Consider the following 21,752-nt stretch of genomic DNA (forward strand, 5'->3'; position numbering starts at 1 on the left):
CGCTCAATGTATCCTAATTTTCCCTCACTCCCCCTACTACCACTTCGCTTATTCCCCATAGATTTACTTTACTTCCCCTACTTCATCACCCTTTAATATCCCGTGATTCCCCTACTCCGTCTTTCCATACTTCCCATCCCCTCATTTTCACTTGAATCCCCTAGTTACCCTCCCCTTAATTCTCCTTACTTTTTCTAATTTCCCTTCCCTCATTTCCCCTTGTTTACCCTACTTTCTCCCCCTTTATTTCCACACCTGTGAAAAATGTACAACGTTATAAACCAATTTTTTTTTAATGAGCAGTTTGAAGTAATTTAATAAACAGTAGAAGATATCCGTATTCAAAGTATATTTCTGCTTTAAAATTTTTTGCTTTCATCGTCATGATGCGCACCCATTAAATTGCAGGAATAAATGTTATTAATTGATTCATAGAAAAATTATGTAAACAAATGTGTTTCTCAGACATTTATAGGCAAAATGAAATTTTTTTCTAGTCTTGTTGTTATTATGTTACCAGTGATGTTTTATATGTCAAATTAACCACCAATCAATATTTAATAATTTAATAAACAAATTAAAAGACAATTAAACATTTTAGCCGTTTTTAAGCTAAAAGAAATCTTTTTTCCCTCGGATCGTTTTACAATTACTTTGCTAATGATTTTTCATTGAAAAATGTTTCCATTTGATAAATAAATTATATAAATAAATTTACATTGTGAACATTTATAGGCAAAAAGAAATCGTTTTTGCTTTTATTATTTTTTAAACTATATTTATAATGAACTGATTTGATAAAATTTCTCTACGCCTCACTATTTCTTTATTTTATAAAGAAATTAGATAAACAAATGCACATTCTAGGCGCATAGAGGCAGATAACATCGTGCTTTCGTTTCTCCTATTAAAATTTTATTGTGAATGATGTTCTTTGTCAAGATTTTGTGATAAAATGGAATTTGTAAACCTTACAAAAAATCATAACAATTTTTTTTCTAGTCTTGCTGAAATTATGTTGGCAACGTTTTTTGCATAAAATATTATTAAACAATAGAGTATATACAATTTATATGCAAAGCAAATGAAAAATGCGCATTGTAAACGTTATAATAAGTAGAACAATCGGGGTACTTTTATCTCAAGTCTTCTTGCCTCACAGGCAACAAATTGCGTTATAATCCTAAGTTTTTGTTTATAAAATTATCAGATAGCAAAAAATGGTCAAATGTTTTCTGAAAGCATTATTCTTAATATAATTGATAAAATAATACCAGAAAAAAACTATTTATTTACACTTAAAACACCTAAAATATGCATTGGCTTATATAATTTGTTTATAAAATAAAGAAATAATTCTGCATAATATGTGAATTTGTTTAAAAGATAAACAAATATTCATTTATAGCTAATTTTTTTAAATATCATTCACAATATAATTTCAGCAAGTTCAGAAGAAGAAACTATTTCTTTTTTTTAACACCTGGCATGGAATTTATAAAATTATTTGATAATATTTAATATTGAATTTTAATGGCCACAAATCATCCTCAGAATGAAAGCAAGCAATTTCAGATCTAAAATACAATTTAAAGACGAATTTGCCCTAAGGTCGATTATTTGTTAATACAATTTGTTTATAAAAACTATCTTTACAAGTTAATAATATTTTTCGACACTTCTCGCTGTATGCAGTATCATAAAACTCATATAAACAAAAGAAATAGAAAATCGACTCCAAACATTTTCTAAAAATTTTAGTCCTGCATTTATCAACAAAAAAAGCTAAAATCAGTACATACTTGCATTCTAAATGTAATTTTGCAATTTTTACCCCCCCCCCCCCCCCCCCCCCCCCCCCCCATAACTGCGATTCAATGTTATCAGGATCTGAGGACTCAGACTGTTCCAAACCCTAGAATTTGTGTAGATGTATTGTTTCTTCATCAAGAATTCTCCAAAAATCGCTCCGGATATGCTAATCAAGACCTAATTATCATTAAATTTTATTACAATCTTTAATATCCATTAGCATAGTTAATTTATTTTATAATAAATTCAACGATATAAAAAAGATCATTTTTGAGAAAAATACAGTTGTATTGTTTCTCCATCAGGACGGCAGTATAGACATTATCCTTTGCAATTTCGGATCTACAAAAGCAGAATCGAAATTTCAAAGTAAGAAGTTTCTGGCATATGTGTTATTTGTGAGTAAAATGTCCCAGATTTCCACAGTGAGCCTAATCAAAGCGTGAGCTAAGCCCTGATTACAAACGCGGTACAGAAATTCTGGGAATCCTTGAATACCGATTGCGCTCGATAATCAATGTTCTAGTATTTCATATTTGCTATTCTGCACCACAGAATTACCCTGGGGCAGCTGCGGCAACTGGTGGAACACAAAAAATTGTATCAACCCCTATTTGAGGAAAACCCTGCCTTGCTGGAATATCACAGCCAGGAATCATACTTCAGTCAAAATGTGCTCCCTTAATCACGTCAACGTTTCCTGGACTGAACTCACCGATCCTGTCAAAGAATTTTGGGAGTAATTATGACATTTTTATTTTTAAATTGAGAACAAGGTGACTTTGTAAAGCTCTTCACCTGGGGTGATTGCTAGTCAGATTGATCAGCGACCTGTATCGAGGCAGTGTTGCAGAATTTTGAGTAAAATTTTTTCTTCTATTTCATTAAATAAACGCCTAGAATAAAATAAGATAAAAAACATAATCTTTCAACAAACTTTATATTCAAAAATTCTCTTTCAAAAATACATTTTTGAAATGAGATAAATTTTCATTAAAAGATTTTAGTTTTAAAGATGAACGTCGAATGTTTTAGAAGCAAGTTGACTTTTATGCCAGAAATTATATGTCAACTAAGTAAATGATTTTATGAACTAAACAGTTGAATCTCCAATAAATAAACAAAAATTTAAAACGAAAAAGTTGCGCTTATAACCAAATAGTTGAACTTTCAAGAAAAGAGAAGAATTTTCAAAAAGTAGTTGAATTCTCAAATATTCTAAAATAATCAAATTTACAACAAAATAATTGAATTTTTAACAACATTATTACATTTTAAACCTACTGAGATAAATTTTTAACCAAATGATACAATTTGCACCAACAACAAAATTAATTATTAACTAAACATTTGTATTTACAATCAAATAGTTGAACTTTCAAGCAAAAGGGAAGAATTTTCAACAAAATAGTTAAATTTTCGAATTAAATAATGAAATTTTTAACAGAATAGTTGAATTTTTTACTATAATTTTGAATTGTTAACAAACAGAAATGAATTCTCTACCAAATAGTTATAGTTAAATTTCCAAACAAACCAAAAATTAATTATCAACTCTTCAGTTACATTTACAAACAAACATTTGAAAAATATGCAAGCGCAAGAGAGCAATTTTCAAAAAAACAATTAAGTTTTTAACCTAATATTTGAATTTTCATTTTAAAATAATTAAATTTTCAACGAAATAGTTAAATTTTTAACTACATTATTAAATTTTCAACATGGTAAGATGAATTTTCAACAAAAATAAATGATCAACTGAAAAGTTAAATTTACAACCAAACTTTTGAACTTTCAAGCAAAAGAAAGGATTTTTCAACAAAACAGTTTTTAACCAAATAGTTGAATTTTCAACAAAAATAAAAATCAACTATAAACTGATTGGTTACATTTACAACCAAACAGTTTAACTTTCAAGAAAAAGGGAGAAACTTTTCAGAAAATAGTAGCATCTTCAAATAAAATAATTAAATTTTCAACAAAGTAGTGGAATTTTTAACTAAGAATTTTTAATTTTCGACTTACAAAGATGAATTTTAAACCAAATAAGTGAATTTTCAACAAAAACTAACTACCAATTGATCAGTTACATTTAAAACCAAATATTTTAACAATATTCAAGCACATAAGACCAATTTTTCAACAAAATATTACATTTTTAACAAAATAGTGGAATTTTTAACCACATAATTGAATTTTCGACCTACAAGGATGAATTTTTAAATAGTTTGAATTTAAAGAAAAGGAACAATTAAAAGAAAATAGTCGAATTTTCAACCTGCAAAGATGAATTTTTAACGAAATGGTCGAATTTTTTGACAAAAAAGATTAAGTTTCGAACTCAAAATAATCACGTTTTCAGCAAAAGGGTTTAATTTTTAACCAGAAAAGATTTTTTAATCAAGAAAAAAAATTTTTAACCTAATGGTATAATTTTCAAACAAAAAAGTTTAATTTAACTAAATAGTTGAATCTTCTACGAAAATAATAGAATTGACAACCCAAAAAGATTAATTTTTCAGAAATTAGTTGAATTTTTTATCCCAGAAGACAAATTTTTCTATGAAACAGATGCATTTGCAACTCAAAAATATGAATTTTCAACAACAAAGTTGATTTTCAACCAAAAATGAAAAATTCAAAATTTTAGTTAAAAGAGTTCAGAACAATTGAATGATTTTAAAGGATTGCTAAAGATTTCAGGACATTTCTATACATTATAAAATACTTCAAATATTTCTGATTTGGAACTGGGAATTTTATAAATAAAATTATAATTCTGAGTTGCAACATGAGATCATTTTTTGTTATAAGAATTGCAATTCTGATGTAAAACAGTGAATTTTGCAAAATAATTATAATTCTAAATTTAAACAGGAATTTTGCAAGTCTCTTTTCGTAAATCAGAATTAAAGCTCTTTTTCAACATTTCCGTATCATGTAAAAAATTCTTTGTATCAAGTTAATTAATAACTCTTTCTGATCAAAATTTTAAATTACAATTCTTCACGGAAATCTCATATTCCAAAGTGAACAATCACATTTATTTCAAAAAATTCTCTGTTCCAAGTGAGAATGAAATTTCTTTACGAAATTGGCTTTGAATTAAAATTATTTTCCAAAATTTCCCAAATATTTTCCAAAATTAATATTTGAAAATTATAATTCTTTACAGAAAAGTCCTGCCCCGCAGTGTAAATTTTAATTCTATACGGAAATTCCCTCTTCCAAGTATTTATCAAATTTTCTATTGAATTCCCTTTTAAAACTCAGAATTATAATTCTTTGAGAAAATTCCTGGTCTTAAATTCGAAATTAAAATTCTTTATCAAAATCCCTTGTCTCAACCCAGTATCATAATTATTTTAGAAAATTCACTGATCCAAGTCATACTTGTCATTTTTTTTCTTTTGGTCTTTAAATCAAATTTGCGGTCATTTCCTGATATCTTATCGACGCACAATATTCCCGTTTATTTTCCGATATCCCGGTTGGGTAGATACCCTGATTATTATTTCTTATCGAAACCTGTATAAATAAAAAAATGATAATAATTGTTCACACATAGAAAATATATTTATAGTGATAAAATCAGATTACTAAAATGAGTGAAGGTGAAGTAGGATACGTAGGGGGAAAAGAAGAAAGTAGTAGTAGGGGAAGTAGGAGAAGTGAGAAGTGGAGAAGTAGGGTAATGATAGGAGTGGAAGTAGGGGAGCTAAGGGGATAAATATTGGGAGAGTGAGGGAAAGTAAGGAGAGTGAAAGTGAAGGGAGATTAGGTTGGCATAGTAGGGGAAGTGGTGGGACAGAAGCGGAAATGAGGACTAGGGATAGTAGGAAAGTGCGGAAGGAATGGTTGTATACATAAAAAATGAAAATAATTTTTGCAGGCATAGAAATCGTATTTATATTGAAAAAAACAGATTACTGAAATGAGGGAGGGCAAGTGGGAGAAGTGAGGGGAAGTGAGGGGGAAGGAGTAGGGTAATTTGGGGAGTGAAAGTAGGGGGAGTGAGAGGAAGTAAGGAGAGGGGAACGAAGAGGAAATTTACGGACAAAAAGTAGAGGAAATTAAGGGAGGGTAAGTACAAGAAGTGAGGGTAGATAAGGAAGACATAGTGGCGAAGTGAGGAGAGATGAGCTAAAATTATTGAAAATGATAGATGCTTGTGAGAGATAGTAGTGATAGAAGTGATCGGAGGGCTAGTAGGAAAGTGTAGGTCATTAGGGGAAGGAAAGTGTTGCAGGAGAGCGGGAAGTAGTGGAGGAAAAAATTCAGGAAGGGAAGGGAGGGTATGAGAAGAGAGGGGGGAATTATGAATGGAGAGGTGTAGGGGAGAGAAAGTATCGTTGGAGAAGGTTTAAACGACTAAATTAACGTCTTAATGGGCTACAAAACCCTTTTTCGTAGGCGTGCAGTGCCTACTTGTATTCATTTTTAATAATTACATTTTGAATTATTTTAGGCGAAGAGCACTCCAAATTTCTGATGGCGTGGAACATGTGGGCTTCATAAGATGGGAGTTGGCAGCAACCCTTTTTTTGGTCTGGATCATGTGCTATTTTTGCATCTGGAAAGGAGTAAAGTGGACTGGAAAGGTGGTTTATTTCACAGCCCTATTCCCGTACGTTCTTCTCACAGTGTTACTGATCCGAGGGATTACTCTTCCCGGCGCTTCCGATGGCATCAGGTTCTACGTGATGCCTAATTTAGCGAAATTGAAGGAATCCGAGGTAATCGATTTTTTTTTATCATAAACCCATATCTTATACTCCACCCCCTATTAGGTCTAAATTGAGGCAAAATAAATACTCTTCTTTGAATTTCGTTTTCTTTCTTAGAAAAAAGTCTCTTCTATCATTTTCCACATTTTTAATACAATTTTTCTCTGGGTCCAAAGATGGTTTTGTTGGACTTTTTGAATAACCAGCATCATTAATCGTGTGTTGCAAGTGGCTGTAGTTTTTTGAGCTTAAGAGAATAATAGCATATTATACTCTTAGGCGAGCGCGTAACTTAGCATAAATTGCCCAAAATTTAATTTAAAAATGGCTATAAATTTCCGGAAATATATGGAAATTTTCGGTCATTTATGTTAATTTTACAGGTAAATATGGAAACTTGTCATAAATTACCCAGAATTCAATTTTAAATATTTTCCGGAAATTTAAGAAATTTTTCAGTCATTTATGATAATTTTACAAGTAAATAAGGTCAATTACCATGACCTACCCAAAATTCATTTTTAAACATTTTTGTAAATTTCTGGAAATTTATAAAATTTTCCGTAATTTCTTGTAACTTACCATAAATTGCCAAAAATTCAATTTAAAAATGTCTAAATTTCCGGAAATATATGGAAATTTTTTGCCATTTATGGTAATTTTACAGGTAAATATTGAAACTTATCTTAAAATAACCAAAATTCAATTTTAAACATTTTGATAAATTTCCGGAAATTTATTTTAAAAAATGGTAATTTATGGTAATATTGCAGGTAATTTATGGCAACTTAAGATAAATAACTCAAAATTTAATTTAAACATTTCTATCAATTTCCAGCAATTTTCAGAACATTTTGGTCATTTACGGTCATTTGATCAATTATATATGGTAACTTTCCATAAATTACCGCAAAATTATATTATCGGCAACCAAAGTTTCCTTACAGTTTTTATGGTGAGTTGGCTGATCATTGCAAAATGCGAGCGCACAGGTATATAATTTTCATTATCCACATCTGACCTCACTTTTCACTCCCTAAGGAGTTTAAAGTAGGGCTTTAGCCCCGATTCATAGGCGTCAAAAAGGGCTGAAATCATGCAGGGGTCATAAAAACAAATTTTTTAATGAAATAACAATTTCGAATAACTATCTATTTTTTAGGTTTATTTTTTTAAGGTTATATAAATATAACTTTCCTAAGACTCTAGGAATTTATGTCTAAAGATCATCAAAATTTATAAGTATTATCTCCATTTGCATTATTAAAATTATTAGGGGTATCAATATTTTTAATTTTTTAATTATTATTGAATCTCAAAACATTTGTAATGATTTTTCATTCTATTGAATGTCTTCGAATGCTTTTAAACTCTTTCAAATATTTTTGAATTTTTTTTAACTTTCCTAATATCTTCTGAATTCGTCAGAATTCCCGGATACATCTGATTTCATATGAGTTCTCTCAATGGTCTGAATTCTTTCAATTCTAGGAATCTCCTGAATTCTAAGAATTGCCTGAACTCCAAGGAGATCACAATAATGCAAAAAATTCAGAGTAATTCAGATGAATGAAAGCAATTCAAAGAATTCTAGGAATTCAGAGATTAAAAGAATTTAGAAGATTAAAAGAAATTAAGGGGATTTAAAGAATTTTAGGAATTTGAAATAATCACACGGCATTTAGAAATTTCAGAATATATGAGGATTTCAGAAAATTCAGAGAATTTGAAATATTCAAGAATATCCAAGGATTAGAGGAAATTTCCAAAACTTTAGAGCATTTTAGGAATTCAGAGAATGCGAAGATTTTAGGAAATTTAGAGGATTTCAGGGATTTCAGAGCACATACGAAATTCAAGTATTTCAGGAATTTGGAGTAGTCAAGGAATTTAGAAAATTCAAAATATTCAAGGAATTCAGGATATTTCGGGAATTCAGGATATTTCAGGAATTCAAGATATTCAAGGATTAAAGTTAGTTCAGAGAATTTAAGAGCATTTAGGAAATTTAGAACATTGAACAAATTTAGACGAATTGAAAGAATTCAATGGCGCTAGAAAATTCATGGGATTTTTTTTAATTCATAATATTTAAGGAGTTCAGGGAATTCCGAATATTAAGGACTTTAGAGAATTCAGAGAACTCAAGAAATACATGAATTCAGGGAATTGAAATAATTTCAAGGATTGCAGAGCATTTAGAGAATTAAAGGGATTCAGGGAACTCAGAATATTCCAGAAATGAGAGATTTTTAGGAATTCAAGATATTCCGAATATTCTGAATATTCCAGGATTTCAAGAAATGCAAAAAATCGAAAACTGCATAGAATTTATGCAATTAAAGAGATTTTCAGTAATTCGAAGAATGAAAGGAATTCTGGGAATTTCAAATATTCAAGAAATTTAGGATATTGAAGGATTCCAGGGAATTTAAGGAATCCAGGGAGTCTCAGTGATTCTAAAGCGTTTAAGGAATTCAGAATATTCCAGGAATTCAGAGCAATCAAGGTTTTCGGATAATTTACAGTAATGCAGATATATTTTCCGGAATCTAGAGTTTTCCAGGGATTTCAGAGCGCTTATGGAATTCAAGGAATTTCATGAATTCGGAATATATCTGGATTTCAGGGAACTTAGAAAAATGAAATCTTTTAATTTTAAGTTTTGAAAGCTATGAATATTTAAATATATAAATTTTATACAAGTTATATAGAATGTGAATTTGATATTTTACTGTTTTTCATTAATTTAAATTTAAAAATTTTAATTAAAGATGCTATCAATTTGAAAATGGTAAATTTTTAAGTTGTACAATTTTTAATTTACAGTTTTGATATCGTGGAATTTCCTGAACCCTAAAAATTTCCCGAATTGCAAAAAATTCAGAATAATTTTAAAAATTCAGGGGAATTTAGAAGAATTGAAGAATTTCAAGAGATTTTATGGGTTCAGATGATATGGAGATTTCAAGACATTTCACAAATTGAGAATATTCAGGGTATTCAAGAAATTCAGAGAATTTTAAAGCATTTAGGAAATTCAGGAATGTAGAGAATTCCGAATATTTTAGGAAATCGTGGGATTTAGATAATTCAATGAATCTCAAAAAAACTCCCAATATTTAATTTATGCTGGGAATTCGGAAAATTCTTAAGAAATTGAGTAAATTAAAGGAATTCAGGTAATTCAAGGAAATCAAACAGTTGACGGATTTCAGGGAATTTAAGAAAATCAAATATTTTAGGAAATTTAAGGTATTCAGAAATTTCCTTTCACTCAGAGAATAAAAGGAGCTTAGAGAATTCAAGGAATTTCAAGAATTCAGAATATTTAAGAAAATTAGGGAATTAAGAGAATTCGAACAATTCCTAATATTCAAGGAATATTCAAGAAATTCAGGATATTAAAGAATTTCAAGGAATTCAGATAATGCTAGGGATTTCATAACGCTTGAGGAAATTACAATTTTTCAGAATTCAGAGTAATCGAGGATTTCAGATAATTCTAGAAATTCAGAGATTTTCAGTAATTCAGAAAATTCAGGAAATTCAGGGAAATTAAGGTTTTTAGAGAATTTAAGGAATGCAGAGATTTTCAGGATATCAGAGAATCTGTGAAGTTTTCTTTGCTCTAAATATAAAACACTTCATTTAAAAAAAAAAGAAAATTTTTTATTTTGAGTTTCGAAATCTATGTATTTATTGTTTGGAAGGCTAAATTTGATATTGTTCCATTTTTTGGTAATTCGAATTCAAACAATTTTAATTGGAAACTTTCTAAATTTGAAAATAGTTCATTTTTATGTTGTAAATTTGAATAAATCTTAGTATTAAATGCTAAGTAGTAAAATTATTTAAATTGGTAAGTCTAAGAATTACAATTTTTCAAGTTTTATAGCCTACGAGACATTAAAAGTGTACAAGTTCGATTATTCCTCATTTACAGGTTATTTAATATCAAAGACTTGGAATTAGGATACATACAATTATTTAAAGTTTTTTATTTAAAATTATTTAATTTCAACCGTTAATTTAAGTAATTGAGAAGATTTCAGATAAAAATTAATCTAATCATTGGTTTTAATTTTTTTTTCAACTATAAAATATAATTATTTTCAAACGTATTTCAAACTTTTAAAAGTATGAAACCACAAACTGAACAACAAGATAATTTGTTTTTATCTACAGATTTTAAAAATTTAAATAAGGAGAAAGTCATAAAACTTTGATAATTTTTTAAATCATTTTGACTTTTTTATGTAATGCACTAAGAAGGTTAAAGACTTAATTCATGTTTCAAATTAAAAATTGTCATAGTTAGGGCTTGTTCTTTATTCCAAGTATTATAGTAAATAAAAAATTTTGCCATTTACACTTTTCTATTTCTAAAATTTGAATCCTTTAAATAATCAAACGAACCAATTTAAAGACAACAGACACAACTGCGGAAACTAACTTCTCGATTATTATTATGAATAATAAATAATAATATTTTGCAATCTCTCAAATAGGTGTATTTTTATTTAATTTTTTTTTTCATTTTTCAGTAAAAAATAGACAAGTGTAGTTTCGCGATTGGCATTAGCTTTAGACACTCCCACCGCAGCCAGCTTCCAAAATTTTCCTTTCTAAACATCTAAGTCTACATACAAATCTATTTCACGTGATTAATTCTTCACTTTGCGTTAAAAGTAATCCATAGAGTGAACCCAAAATCCTCTCATATCAATGTTAGTTATGGGTTTTATGTCCGAGGATCAACTTGATTCGAAGGATAAGGGTTCCCTATGAGATATGTTTCTTATCAAGGAGTACTGATCGAGGTGATTAATCTACTCATATTACAACGAGGGGGAAACAACTCCTAAGAATGTGATCCAGCTGAGGTAGATTACTCCACCTAAACTAAAAAATAATAATTTTCTACTGAAAAAAAACGATTTTCAACAGAAAATATGAATTTTCAACGAAGCAGTTGAATTTTTTAATCCGAAAGATCAATTTTCAAACAAATAATCGAATTTTTAATTGTAAATTTATTATAGAATAGAACCAATTTTCAACAAAATAGTTCAATCTTCAACCAAAGATATAATCTTTCAAATCATCTAATGCATCTTCAACTGGGATAGTTATATTTTCAGTTTAAAAATAAATTTTCAATAAAATAGTTGAATTTTCATCATAGCTAGTCAATTTTTAAACTAAAATGATGATTCTTTAACCAATGAAATAATTTTTGAACGAATTTATTGAATTTTCTACAAATAAATTAATTTTTAACCAAAATATTTGAATCCTTAACCGAAAAGAAAAACTGTCAACAAAGTAGTTGACTTTTCCAGCAAAAAGAATAAATGTTACAAAATTGTTTAACTTTAAATAAAAAAGATTCAAGATTCAACCAAATACTTGCATTTTCAACCAACAGCATGACATTTTAACAGCGAATTTTTTATTAGCAACCACATATTTGAACTTATTAGAAAAAACAAACGAATTTTTAACAAAATGGTTTAACCTTTAACCAAATAGTCAAATTTTTAAGCAAAAGATGTGATTTTACAAAAAAAGATGACTTTTCTACCGTAAAAGCTGCATTTTTATACAAAAAAATGAATCTTAAGCCAGTTGAATTAACCGAAGAAAACGAATGTTTAACAAAATTGTTTAATCCTTAAATTTTAAACCAAAAAAAAGAATTTTTAACCAAGAGAATTAATTTCCTACCAGCAAAGGTGAATTTTCAACAAATCTTTAACTAAAATATATATTTTTGAACCGAAATGGAATCGTCAAATTTTCGGATTAAAATTTTATATTTCAGCAACAAAAAATTTGAATTTCTAACGAATTGAGTTGAAACAAAGAAGATTACCTTTCATCTTAATAATTAATTGCTCAACAACAAAGATGAATTTTTAATTAGAGATTAATTCTCTAGACAAAATGATGAATTTTCAACAAATTTATGAATTGTCTACCAGATGTGAAATAATTAAATTTTCAGTTATAATCATTATTTCTCATAAAAAAAAATAATTTTCATAAAATTAGTTCATTATTCAACAACGTGTTATAGTTTTGATCAAAACTAGACTTTTAAATCAAATAGTTACATTTTCGATAAAATAATTGAATTTTCATCCCAATATTAGGATTTTTAACTAAAAGGGACCAATTCCGAACTGAAAATATAATCGTACACTTTTCAACTAAAAATTTCAACAAAAAACAAAAATGCCACCAAAGAAGACAAATCTTCAGCCTATTAGTCTAATCCTTAGTAATAAAAAAAATTTACAAGAAACAAGAATAATTTTCTAACCAAAAAGACAAATTTTCAATAAAATATATGGATTCTCTATGAAATAAGTATAAATAAATAAATACTACTAAATAATTTCGAATCAAATTTTTTATTTTTAAAGAAAAAATGTCGATCTACCAAACAGTTGAATTTTTAGCCCGAAATTATGATTTTTCAACAAAAAAGATCATTTTCTACTAAATAGTTAGATTTTTATAAACATTGCTTATACTTCAACCAAATAGTTTAATTTTCCACCAGAAATATGAATCACAAACAAAAAAGTTAATTTCCAACCACATAGTTGAATTTTCTACCAAATTGTTGAAGTTTAAAACCAAAAAGATGAATTTTCTATAGAAAAAAACTTCAATTTTCGACCAAAATGATGAATATATTCGACCAAACAAAAATAATTTTTTATAGGTAATTTTACTTTCTAATCAAGCGGTTGATATTTCAACCAAAAAAGAATACATTTTAACGAAACATTAAAAAAATGTTTGAATCCCATACCAAAGCGGAATATTTTTTAACCATATAGATACAATTTAAATAAAAAATATGCCAAAAAAGATGACTGCTTGACAAAATAGTGCTGAAAAAATAATTACATTTTTAGTAAATGGTAGAAGTCTTACCAGTCGAGATTACACGAATATGAAATATAAATTTTAGATTTTCCAACAAAAATGGACAGAGTTTATTACTTGGTTCTATTAATTTAGGCACATTCAGGCGAAAAAGCCAGATAAGCATGAAAAAGTGAACATTTCTTGAAAACAGGAGGAAAACGAAGAATTGTTTTAAAAAACGGGAAAAGGGGAATAAGGTAAAGTATGTGAATGAATCTGAAAGTCATTTTCAAAAACTTATAAAGTTGGTAAAGTTACTTTCACTAACCCCCCCCCCCCTCCCCACGTAGTTTCTGGACAGATGAAAATGCCGCCCAACTACCTAAGAACGGTCCCCTCACTGCACGGCTTCCCCTCACACAGCCAAACTGCTGCCGTCGATCCTGGTCAGCGGGAGTCCTTTGTACCTAATGAGGTATAAAATGCGGAATATAACTTTTTTTAAATTTAACATTTGGTCATTTATAAATATAATTTTCGAAGACTACGCATTTTAACAATTCCAACCAAATGTTATTTGACTTAAAAAGTTGAAGATTAAAGAATAAATGTTCAAGTCCATGTGAAATTTTATGGACAATTTTGTAGCTGAGGCGGAATTGAACGGGCAGTATCCATTAAATCGCCGTCTACCTGCTTCATTTACCCTCTCCACTCAATTTCTTCTCACGTCGCTGAGTGAGAACGAGACGCTGTGTCCGACCATTTCTAGCGGGGGTTCCTTTGTAATGATGAGGAACAAAATACGATACATAAAAAATTTGGAATTTTATAATTAGTCCATTTATCACTGTATATGACAGTTTTGATTTTCTGATGATATGGGCAGTTTACAACTATAGTAGGTGAATTCTGGTGAACCCATGCATACCCCCAAAAAAGCCTTCAATTTTTAACTTTTAGAGGAAAATATCATATGGCACTCATTCTAATTTCTATCTTTTAATTGTAAGAGACATATCGTTGGAATCTCCAAGAAACGTAGATTTGCAATACAATCTTTCTAAATTGAGAATTCTAAAATTAAATTTTGTTATGTTTCTAATTTTATTCCTCATCAGTACCCAACTGAAAATTCCTATGTAGGTTTCTATATAGTAACTATATAGGAATCCATACGTTTCATTTATAGGAGCCACCTATAGGAAATGACATAGGATCCTATATAGGATCTGATATAGGTTCCTGTATTGGACCCTATCAAGATGCACAGTATTATTATATGGCATCTACGGCTGCGCAAAAGTTTTGTTGGTCCTCCAGGAGCACCTGGTGACATACGTAATATTAGGTACCATTTCATACTATTAGGTACCTTATTAGTTAGTGTCCAATACAGGAACCTATATAGGATTCTATGTAATTTCCTATAGGTGGCACCTATAGGTGAAACATATAGGATCCTATATAGGATCCTATATAGGATCCTATGTAAGAATTTTCAGTAGGGATACAAAGGATTCCCCGCTGGCAAGGATCGGGCACAGTGTCTCGCGTTCAAGCAGCGACGTAAGGGGAAGCTAAGTGGAGAGGGCAAGTCAAGCAGGTAGGCGGCGATCCAGGCGCGACTCCGTCGCTGCTGCGATCAAATGAAAATCGTCAAATTAACCATCTTTCTATTTTCTGGCGCAAGCCCCACCCCTCCTGCCCCAAATTAGTAACGTAATTTATATACAATCCCGTATCATCAAACTATTTTTTTTTTTATTTCAGGTTTGGATAGATGCAGTAACCCAGATCTTCTTTTCTTATGGTCTCGGACTTGGTACCCTAGTGGCCCTCGGTAGCTACAACAAATTCCACAACAACGTCTATAAAGACGCTCTTATCGTATGCGCGGTGAATTCATCGACGAGTATGTTCGCCGGCTTTGTTATTTTCTCAGTTGTTGGATTTATGGCCCACGAGCAAGGAAGACCAGTGGATGAGGTGGCAGCTTCCGGTCCAGGGTTGGCCTTCCTCGCGTATCCTTCAGCAGTGCTTCAACTTCCTGGAGCCCCCATCTGGTCCTGTCTCTTTTTCTTCATGCTGCTGCTGATAGGACTCGACTCACAATTTTGTACCATGGAGGGATTCATCACTGCTATGGTAAAATATTTCAGATCCTGTATAGTCTATATAATATTCACTATGTTTGCTTAAATAGGAGAAAAATAGGGAAATAAATTCTTTTGAATAGAATTAATATAAAGGATACCATGTTCAGTTCAATAGAAAACGCTTAATTTTTCAAGTCAAAAGTCTTTTTGCATTTTCAATAAAAATCAGCAGTTCAATTTTAATTAAAGAAAGATGAATTTACAAACAAGAACTTATCAACAAAAAGGTTTATTTTGTAACAAAAGATATGAATTTTCAAGCAAAATGACTGAATTTTCCACAAAATAGTTGAATATTTGACCAACTAGTTCAATTTTTAAACCCACACAAACTAATTTTCAATCCAAAAGTTGAATGTATTTTCAGCCAAGTAGATCAATTTTCATTTTAGTTCATTTTATTAAAAATAAATTGTTTAATTTATTTTTAAGCCAAGGTGGTAAATTCTCGACAAAACAGTTGAAGTTTTAATTTGAAAAAAATGAATTTTCAATAAAAACATTAATGTTTAAACAACTAACTGAGCTTTCTAAAAAAATAAATTTACAAAACAAAAAGGTGAATTTTTAACAAAACTGTTAAATTTTTGAGCCAATCTTTAGCTAAAAAATTTAAATTTTGTATCGCAGAGATGAATCTGTAACTAATCAAAGAATTTTTAACCAAGAAGTTCACATTTTAACTAAGAAGATTCATTTTCAACCAATAAAGATGAATTCTCAACGAAAAATATAATATTTGACTTTTAGACCAAATATGATTAATTCTCAACCAAAAAGGAAATACCTAAATTTTCAGTTAAGAAATTAATTCTAAGCAAAAAATGAAATTTTCAAACAAAATCAGCATTTTCAAAATAGTTATTTTTTTTACAAAATAGTTAAACTTACAACTAAAAACGAAAAACTATTAGCCAAAAACATAAAGGGCAATGGATTCTGATACAAGCGTATAATATTGGACTTTTGAATTTAAAAGAGTTAATTTTTTAATGAAAAGAGTAATTGGATTTCTTGAAAATTTAACAACAAAAAAACTTTTAAAAAAGGTAAAGAGGGGAATAAGGGAAAGAGTGTGAAGTCTGAAGTTTGTATTTAGGTGCTTGTAAAAGAACATCAATGATTCTCTTTTTTTAAGCATTTCGCAAGATTCCTTTTCGCATTTATATTTTCCATGTGTGATGTCACAACCCCCCTCCGTCATAAATAATCACAAAGCCTGACCCCTCCCACCCCCCCTGGCTGTATGATGCAGTTTTTAAACGGTGTAAAGTATGCATAATTAATTTTTAATGAATAAATTTTATATTACAGGTTGATGAATGGCCCAAGTTACTTCGACCACGAAAGGAAATTTTTATAGCTGTCATCTGTTTCTTGTCATATCTAGTTGGTCTCTCCTGCATATCACAGGGTGGAATGTACGTCTTCCAAATATTGGACTCTTATGCCGTATCCGGTTTCTGTTTATTGTTCCTCATCTTTTTCGAGTGCATTGCCATTAGTTGGGCCTTCGGTGTCAATCGATTCTACGAAGGTCTGCGTGATATGATTGGATACTATCCTTTTGTCTGGTGGAAATTTTGTTGGACCGTAACCACACCAATGATTTGCATTGTGAGTATAATTACTAGTAGAATAAACTGGTACCTCTAGAAAAAAACATTCGCTAAGTACTTGAGACTGTTCTTAGTGGTCCAGAACCCACCTTAAACTGTAGGTCCCCCTCCTCCCGCCAAGTAAGTGTGTGTAGGTGTGTAAAGAAATTAGAAAGAGATACAAGGAAAGTATCAGCATTTATGGGGCACATTAGACACTTCCATTCCATTCCTTTTCGTAGCCTATCAAGAGGTCAATTAAGTCGTTTAAACCTCCTCCTTTTATACTTCCCCTCCAATTCTCCCCCCACATTACCCAACTTCTCCTTTCCATTCCTCTTCACTCCTACTTCTTCTCCACATACTTCAATTATTATCCCTTCCTCAACGTCTTCCTCATATACTTCTCTAACATCTTCTTCATCTCCTCCTCTCTCTCCTCACGTTTGCAGCTAACGACCCCCTTCCCCTATTTCCGTACCAAATTTTCCCCTCACATCCTCTACTCCTTTATTTCCCCCAATTTACATAAAACCCCACCCACTCACTTCTTCTACTTCTCTCACCCTTATATCCATCCACTTCTCCTACTTCCTCTATCCTAATGTCCTCTCACTGCTCCTATTCCCCACCCTTCACTCTCCACTTCTCCTACATCCCCTACTCTTCATTCCCCTCACAACCCAAAATTTCCCATCCCATAATTTCTGATATTTGCCCTACCTTACTCTACTTCCCACTTAATTTTTCCTACTTCTCCTCTACTAATTTCCTACTTCCTCTGTCTCAATTTCCTCTACTTCGTCTCCTTGGAAAAATTATCTTTGCTTGGAATAATCATGTATTTTTCACCTTTTATGGATTTTTGGCGTAATTCTCAAAGTGTCAAATAGGAGAGAGGTCGCAGAAGTTTTACAATACGTGACACTTCTCTGATCAGAAAATAAAATTTGAATTCATATCGATAGATTAAAGATCAATATTATTGAGACAAAAATTGAGAAATTGTACTTTTAACCAAATGAATTTTTGAGCCAAAAAGATTAGTTTTTTAAAAGACAAAATTTTCGATTAAAAGATGAATTTTCAATCCAAAAGGTTGAATTTTTAACAAAAAAGTTTAATTTCCATCCGAAAAAATAAGACTTTAACAATACATATAAATTTTTAAGAAAATAATTTTATTCTCAACAAAATATTTGAATTTTTTAACAAATAGCTCAATCCTGAACCTACAAGGAAGAATAAAAATTAGTTTTCTACTAATGGACGAATTTTCAGAAAAATACATGGTTTTTCTACTAAAAATTTGCATTTTTAACTAAAAAATATAAGCTTTTGACCAAAAGTAGAAGAGTTGAATTAAGAGTAAAAAATCTCATTCTCAGCAACAAAAAACCTATTACCAAACAGTTCAATTCAAGCAGTTCAAGTTGAAGCAGTTCTAATAGAAAGACGAAATTCCAACAAAATAGTTAAATCTTCAACCGAATTGATAGTTGAATTTTCAATTTATACAGATAGTTTTGTGATCGAAAATGGAATAGTTAAATTTCAAGTTTAAAAGCGAATTTTTAACAACAAAAAGCAAATTATCAACTAGTTTAACTCGAAGAAAAAGACAAATTTTTAACAAAATATTTGAAACCTCAAAAAATAAAATTTCAATAAACGAGATTAATTTTTTATCCAAATAGACAAATTTTTAACCAAATTTATTAACTTTTACCAAAAACTTGAATTTTCAACTTATAAAGAAAAGATTTTGTACCAAAAATGGAATATCTACATTTTCAGATAAAAACAATAATTTTTAATAAAAAAAAATCAATTTTCAAGTGAATAGTTTAGTTTTTAACTAAAAAGTTTAACTTTGTACCAAAGTATGTTGATTCTGCACCAAAAATATGATCTTCCTAACAAATTGTTAATTTTAAAACCAAAGAGGCTAATTTTATACAAAATAGCTGTACTATGGGTATATAATTATTTGATTTTTAAACCGAAAAATGGATTCTGAACGACACATGTAATAGTTAATATTTGGACAAAAGTTTTTTATTTATAAACATTAATTTTCAAAACAAATAATTACATTTTTATCAAAAAAAGATGACTTTTCAGTCAAGAAATAATTTTTTACTAAAAAATTACGAACTTCTAACAAAATACATAAATTTTCGATTACAGAGATGAATTTTCAACAAAAATGATAAATCTTCTAAAATAAAAATGAACTTTCAAGAAAATAGTTCAGCATACAACCAAAGCGTTGAATATTTCACCAAAAAAGTTGATTTTTTAACCAAGAAGATTAATTTTTCACAAATAGGATTTAGTATCAACAGAATACACGAATTTTCAACCAAGTACTTAAGTTTTAAACTAAAAAAGAAGAATGTTCAAGCTAACAGTTAAATTTTAAATTAAACAAATTACGTTTTCAAACCAAAAATGGAATAGTTAATTATTCAATTAATATATTAATTTGCAATCCTAAATTGAATCAATTTTCTACCAAATATTTACATTTTAGAAAATATAATTCATCTAACTGCTTTATTATTTGTGTTTTTAAATTTTAACGTATTTCGTGTAATAAATGAAAATTCAGAAATGACATAAGTGTTAAAATATTCTTATTATTAATTATTATTATTAATGTTATATATTATATTATTTATACAAAAATATATTGAAAACAAATTGTAACTTTTTGTACAGTCATTAAACAATAATGCACTTGTTATGCAAGATAATAAAAATATATTTGTATAAAATAGTGTAGAAAATGAAGTATCGGTTAAGCTCAGTGCTCTTAACCACTCTATCTATTGTGAATTGAAACTGAAAAATTCAATTCAAATTTATTTTAACAATATAGTTCCAGTCAATTTGATTAAGTAATAGATCAATTATTTAAATAATTTCTAATAAAATTTATTTAAACAGTTTATTTAATTATTCATATTTAATCAACTAGTAGTTCCATTTAAATTAATTGAGCTTGCTTATCTTATTTTTGGTCAATATTATCCCACCAAAAACATCTGCGATGCAAAAAATCTGCCAAGCAATATGTTGAAAAAATGGTCATATCAAATTTGGCCAAGTAATTTGGAAAAAAATGTTCTCAAAAAAATATCTAAAGAAGCTTTTTTAAAAGTGCCTTGCAGAAATGTATTCAAAATTTTTAAGAAGCCATATTAGACATTCAAATACATATTTTTATAACGTCTATTATGACTTCTCAAAATTTATTAAAAAATTGATGTAGGGTACTTTATAAAAAAAAATGTCGTCGTATATTTTATTATAAGTATTTTTTTCCAAACTATTTGGTCAACTTTTATTTCACAAGTTCATAGATTTTTGCACTTAGCAGATGTTTTGAATCGCATATGCTTTTTGTGTGTTTGTCTTTCATGGTTTCCGAGAAAAATTCAAAAATTCAATTTTACACAAAAAAATAATTCTAGCTACAAAAGTGGTATAGCTTGCATAAAACCCACAGGATGTCTTTCATATAGTGGGCTGAAGTAAAAAAATATTGGTTTAACTTTTTTGTAAAAAGCCATTTTTTACGTGCAATCAAATCGTCGCCACTTTGCTAAATTTAAACTTTTTCAAATTTTTCGACTGATTTCTGAAGAAGACTTTAAATTTTTTAGGTCCAAAATACAACTAGAAATCTAAATTGCGTCAAACCTGTAAGAGTTTAAGAAAAATTGGGTGTTTTTTTTTTAATAAACGTCAAAATTCAAATATTCCTAACTTTTGGGAAAAAATTTTTTTTCTCAGAAATCAAGCGACAGAAACAGAAGCAGTTTCACAAAAACTTTTATAAATTTGCACTTGTTTGTTATTTATACTGGGTTCTTTATTTAGTTGCATATTATGCTTCTACTTGATAAAAGTCCAGAATAAGAAATAAGATGGCTCGAGAAATTTTTCTTCGATTTAAGAAACACTCCCTAAAAAATGAGAGTTCACACAACCCCGTCTGCAACCGCATGACCACTAATAACGCCTGCTACCGCACGACCATAATATCACCATATGCCACCGCACGGCCACTATACCACCCAACCGCGTGCGTCGATGACCAAACGACATCTGACATTGAAAATCACCTTCATTTTTCTGCAGATTTTTGAAAAACTTTCAAATGTTTTAAATAATGTCAAAATTCCTTGAACTGCTTAGAATTATATAAATATCGTACACAATCTCTTAAAATCTCTCTAAAATGACTGAGCTCCCTGGTAATCGCTTGAAATCCTTTAGACTGTGTACATCCCTTTAAAGTCTTTGAGATTTCGTGCAATCTTTTGAAATTCTTGAAATCATTTGGAATTTTCAGAATCCATGGAAATCGCTTAAAATCTCTCAAAATCGGTTAGAAGGCTGGAAATTTCTTTAAATCTTACGAAATCATTTGAAATCTTTAAAATCTCTTATAATCCCCTGAATGCCTTTAGAGATTTTGTCAATATTTCAAAGTTTTTTCAACGTGTCAAAATTCATTGAAATTTGTTTAATTCCTTAAATATCAAACATAATTTCTTGCA

General features: G+C 29.3%; 1 protein-coding gene across 1 annotated transcript in view; it reads left to right on the top strand.

Moving 5' to 3' along the window:
• Window positions 1-21,752, top strand: part of LOC117171972 (sodium- and chloride-dependent GABA transporter 1-like) — a 60,554-nt gene that overhangs the window by 31,874 nt on the left and 6,928 nt on the right. Inside the window, exons 4-7 of the mRNA XM_033359669.1 lie at window positions 2,368-2,551; window positions 6,281-6,548; window positions 15,198-15,572; window positions 16,898-17,200. Coding sequence (XP_033215560.1) covers window positions 2,368-2,551; window positions 6,281-6,548; window positions 15,198-15,572; window positions 16,898-17,200 — 1,130 coding nt within the window. The remainder of the gene's footprint in view (window positions 1-2,367; window positions 2,552-6,280; window positions 6,549-15,197; window positions 15,573-16,897; window positions 17,201-21,752) is intronic.

The sequence above is a fragment of the Belonocnema kinseyi genome, chromosome 4, assembly GCF_010883055.1.
Source record: "Belonocnema kinseyi isolate 2016_QV_RU_SX_M_011 chromosome 4, B_treatae_v1, whole genome shotgun sequence".
Lineage (NCBI taxonomy): Eukaryota > Metazoa > Arthropoda > Insecta > Hymenoptera > Cynipidae > Belonocnema > Belonocnema kinseyi.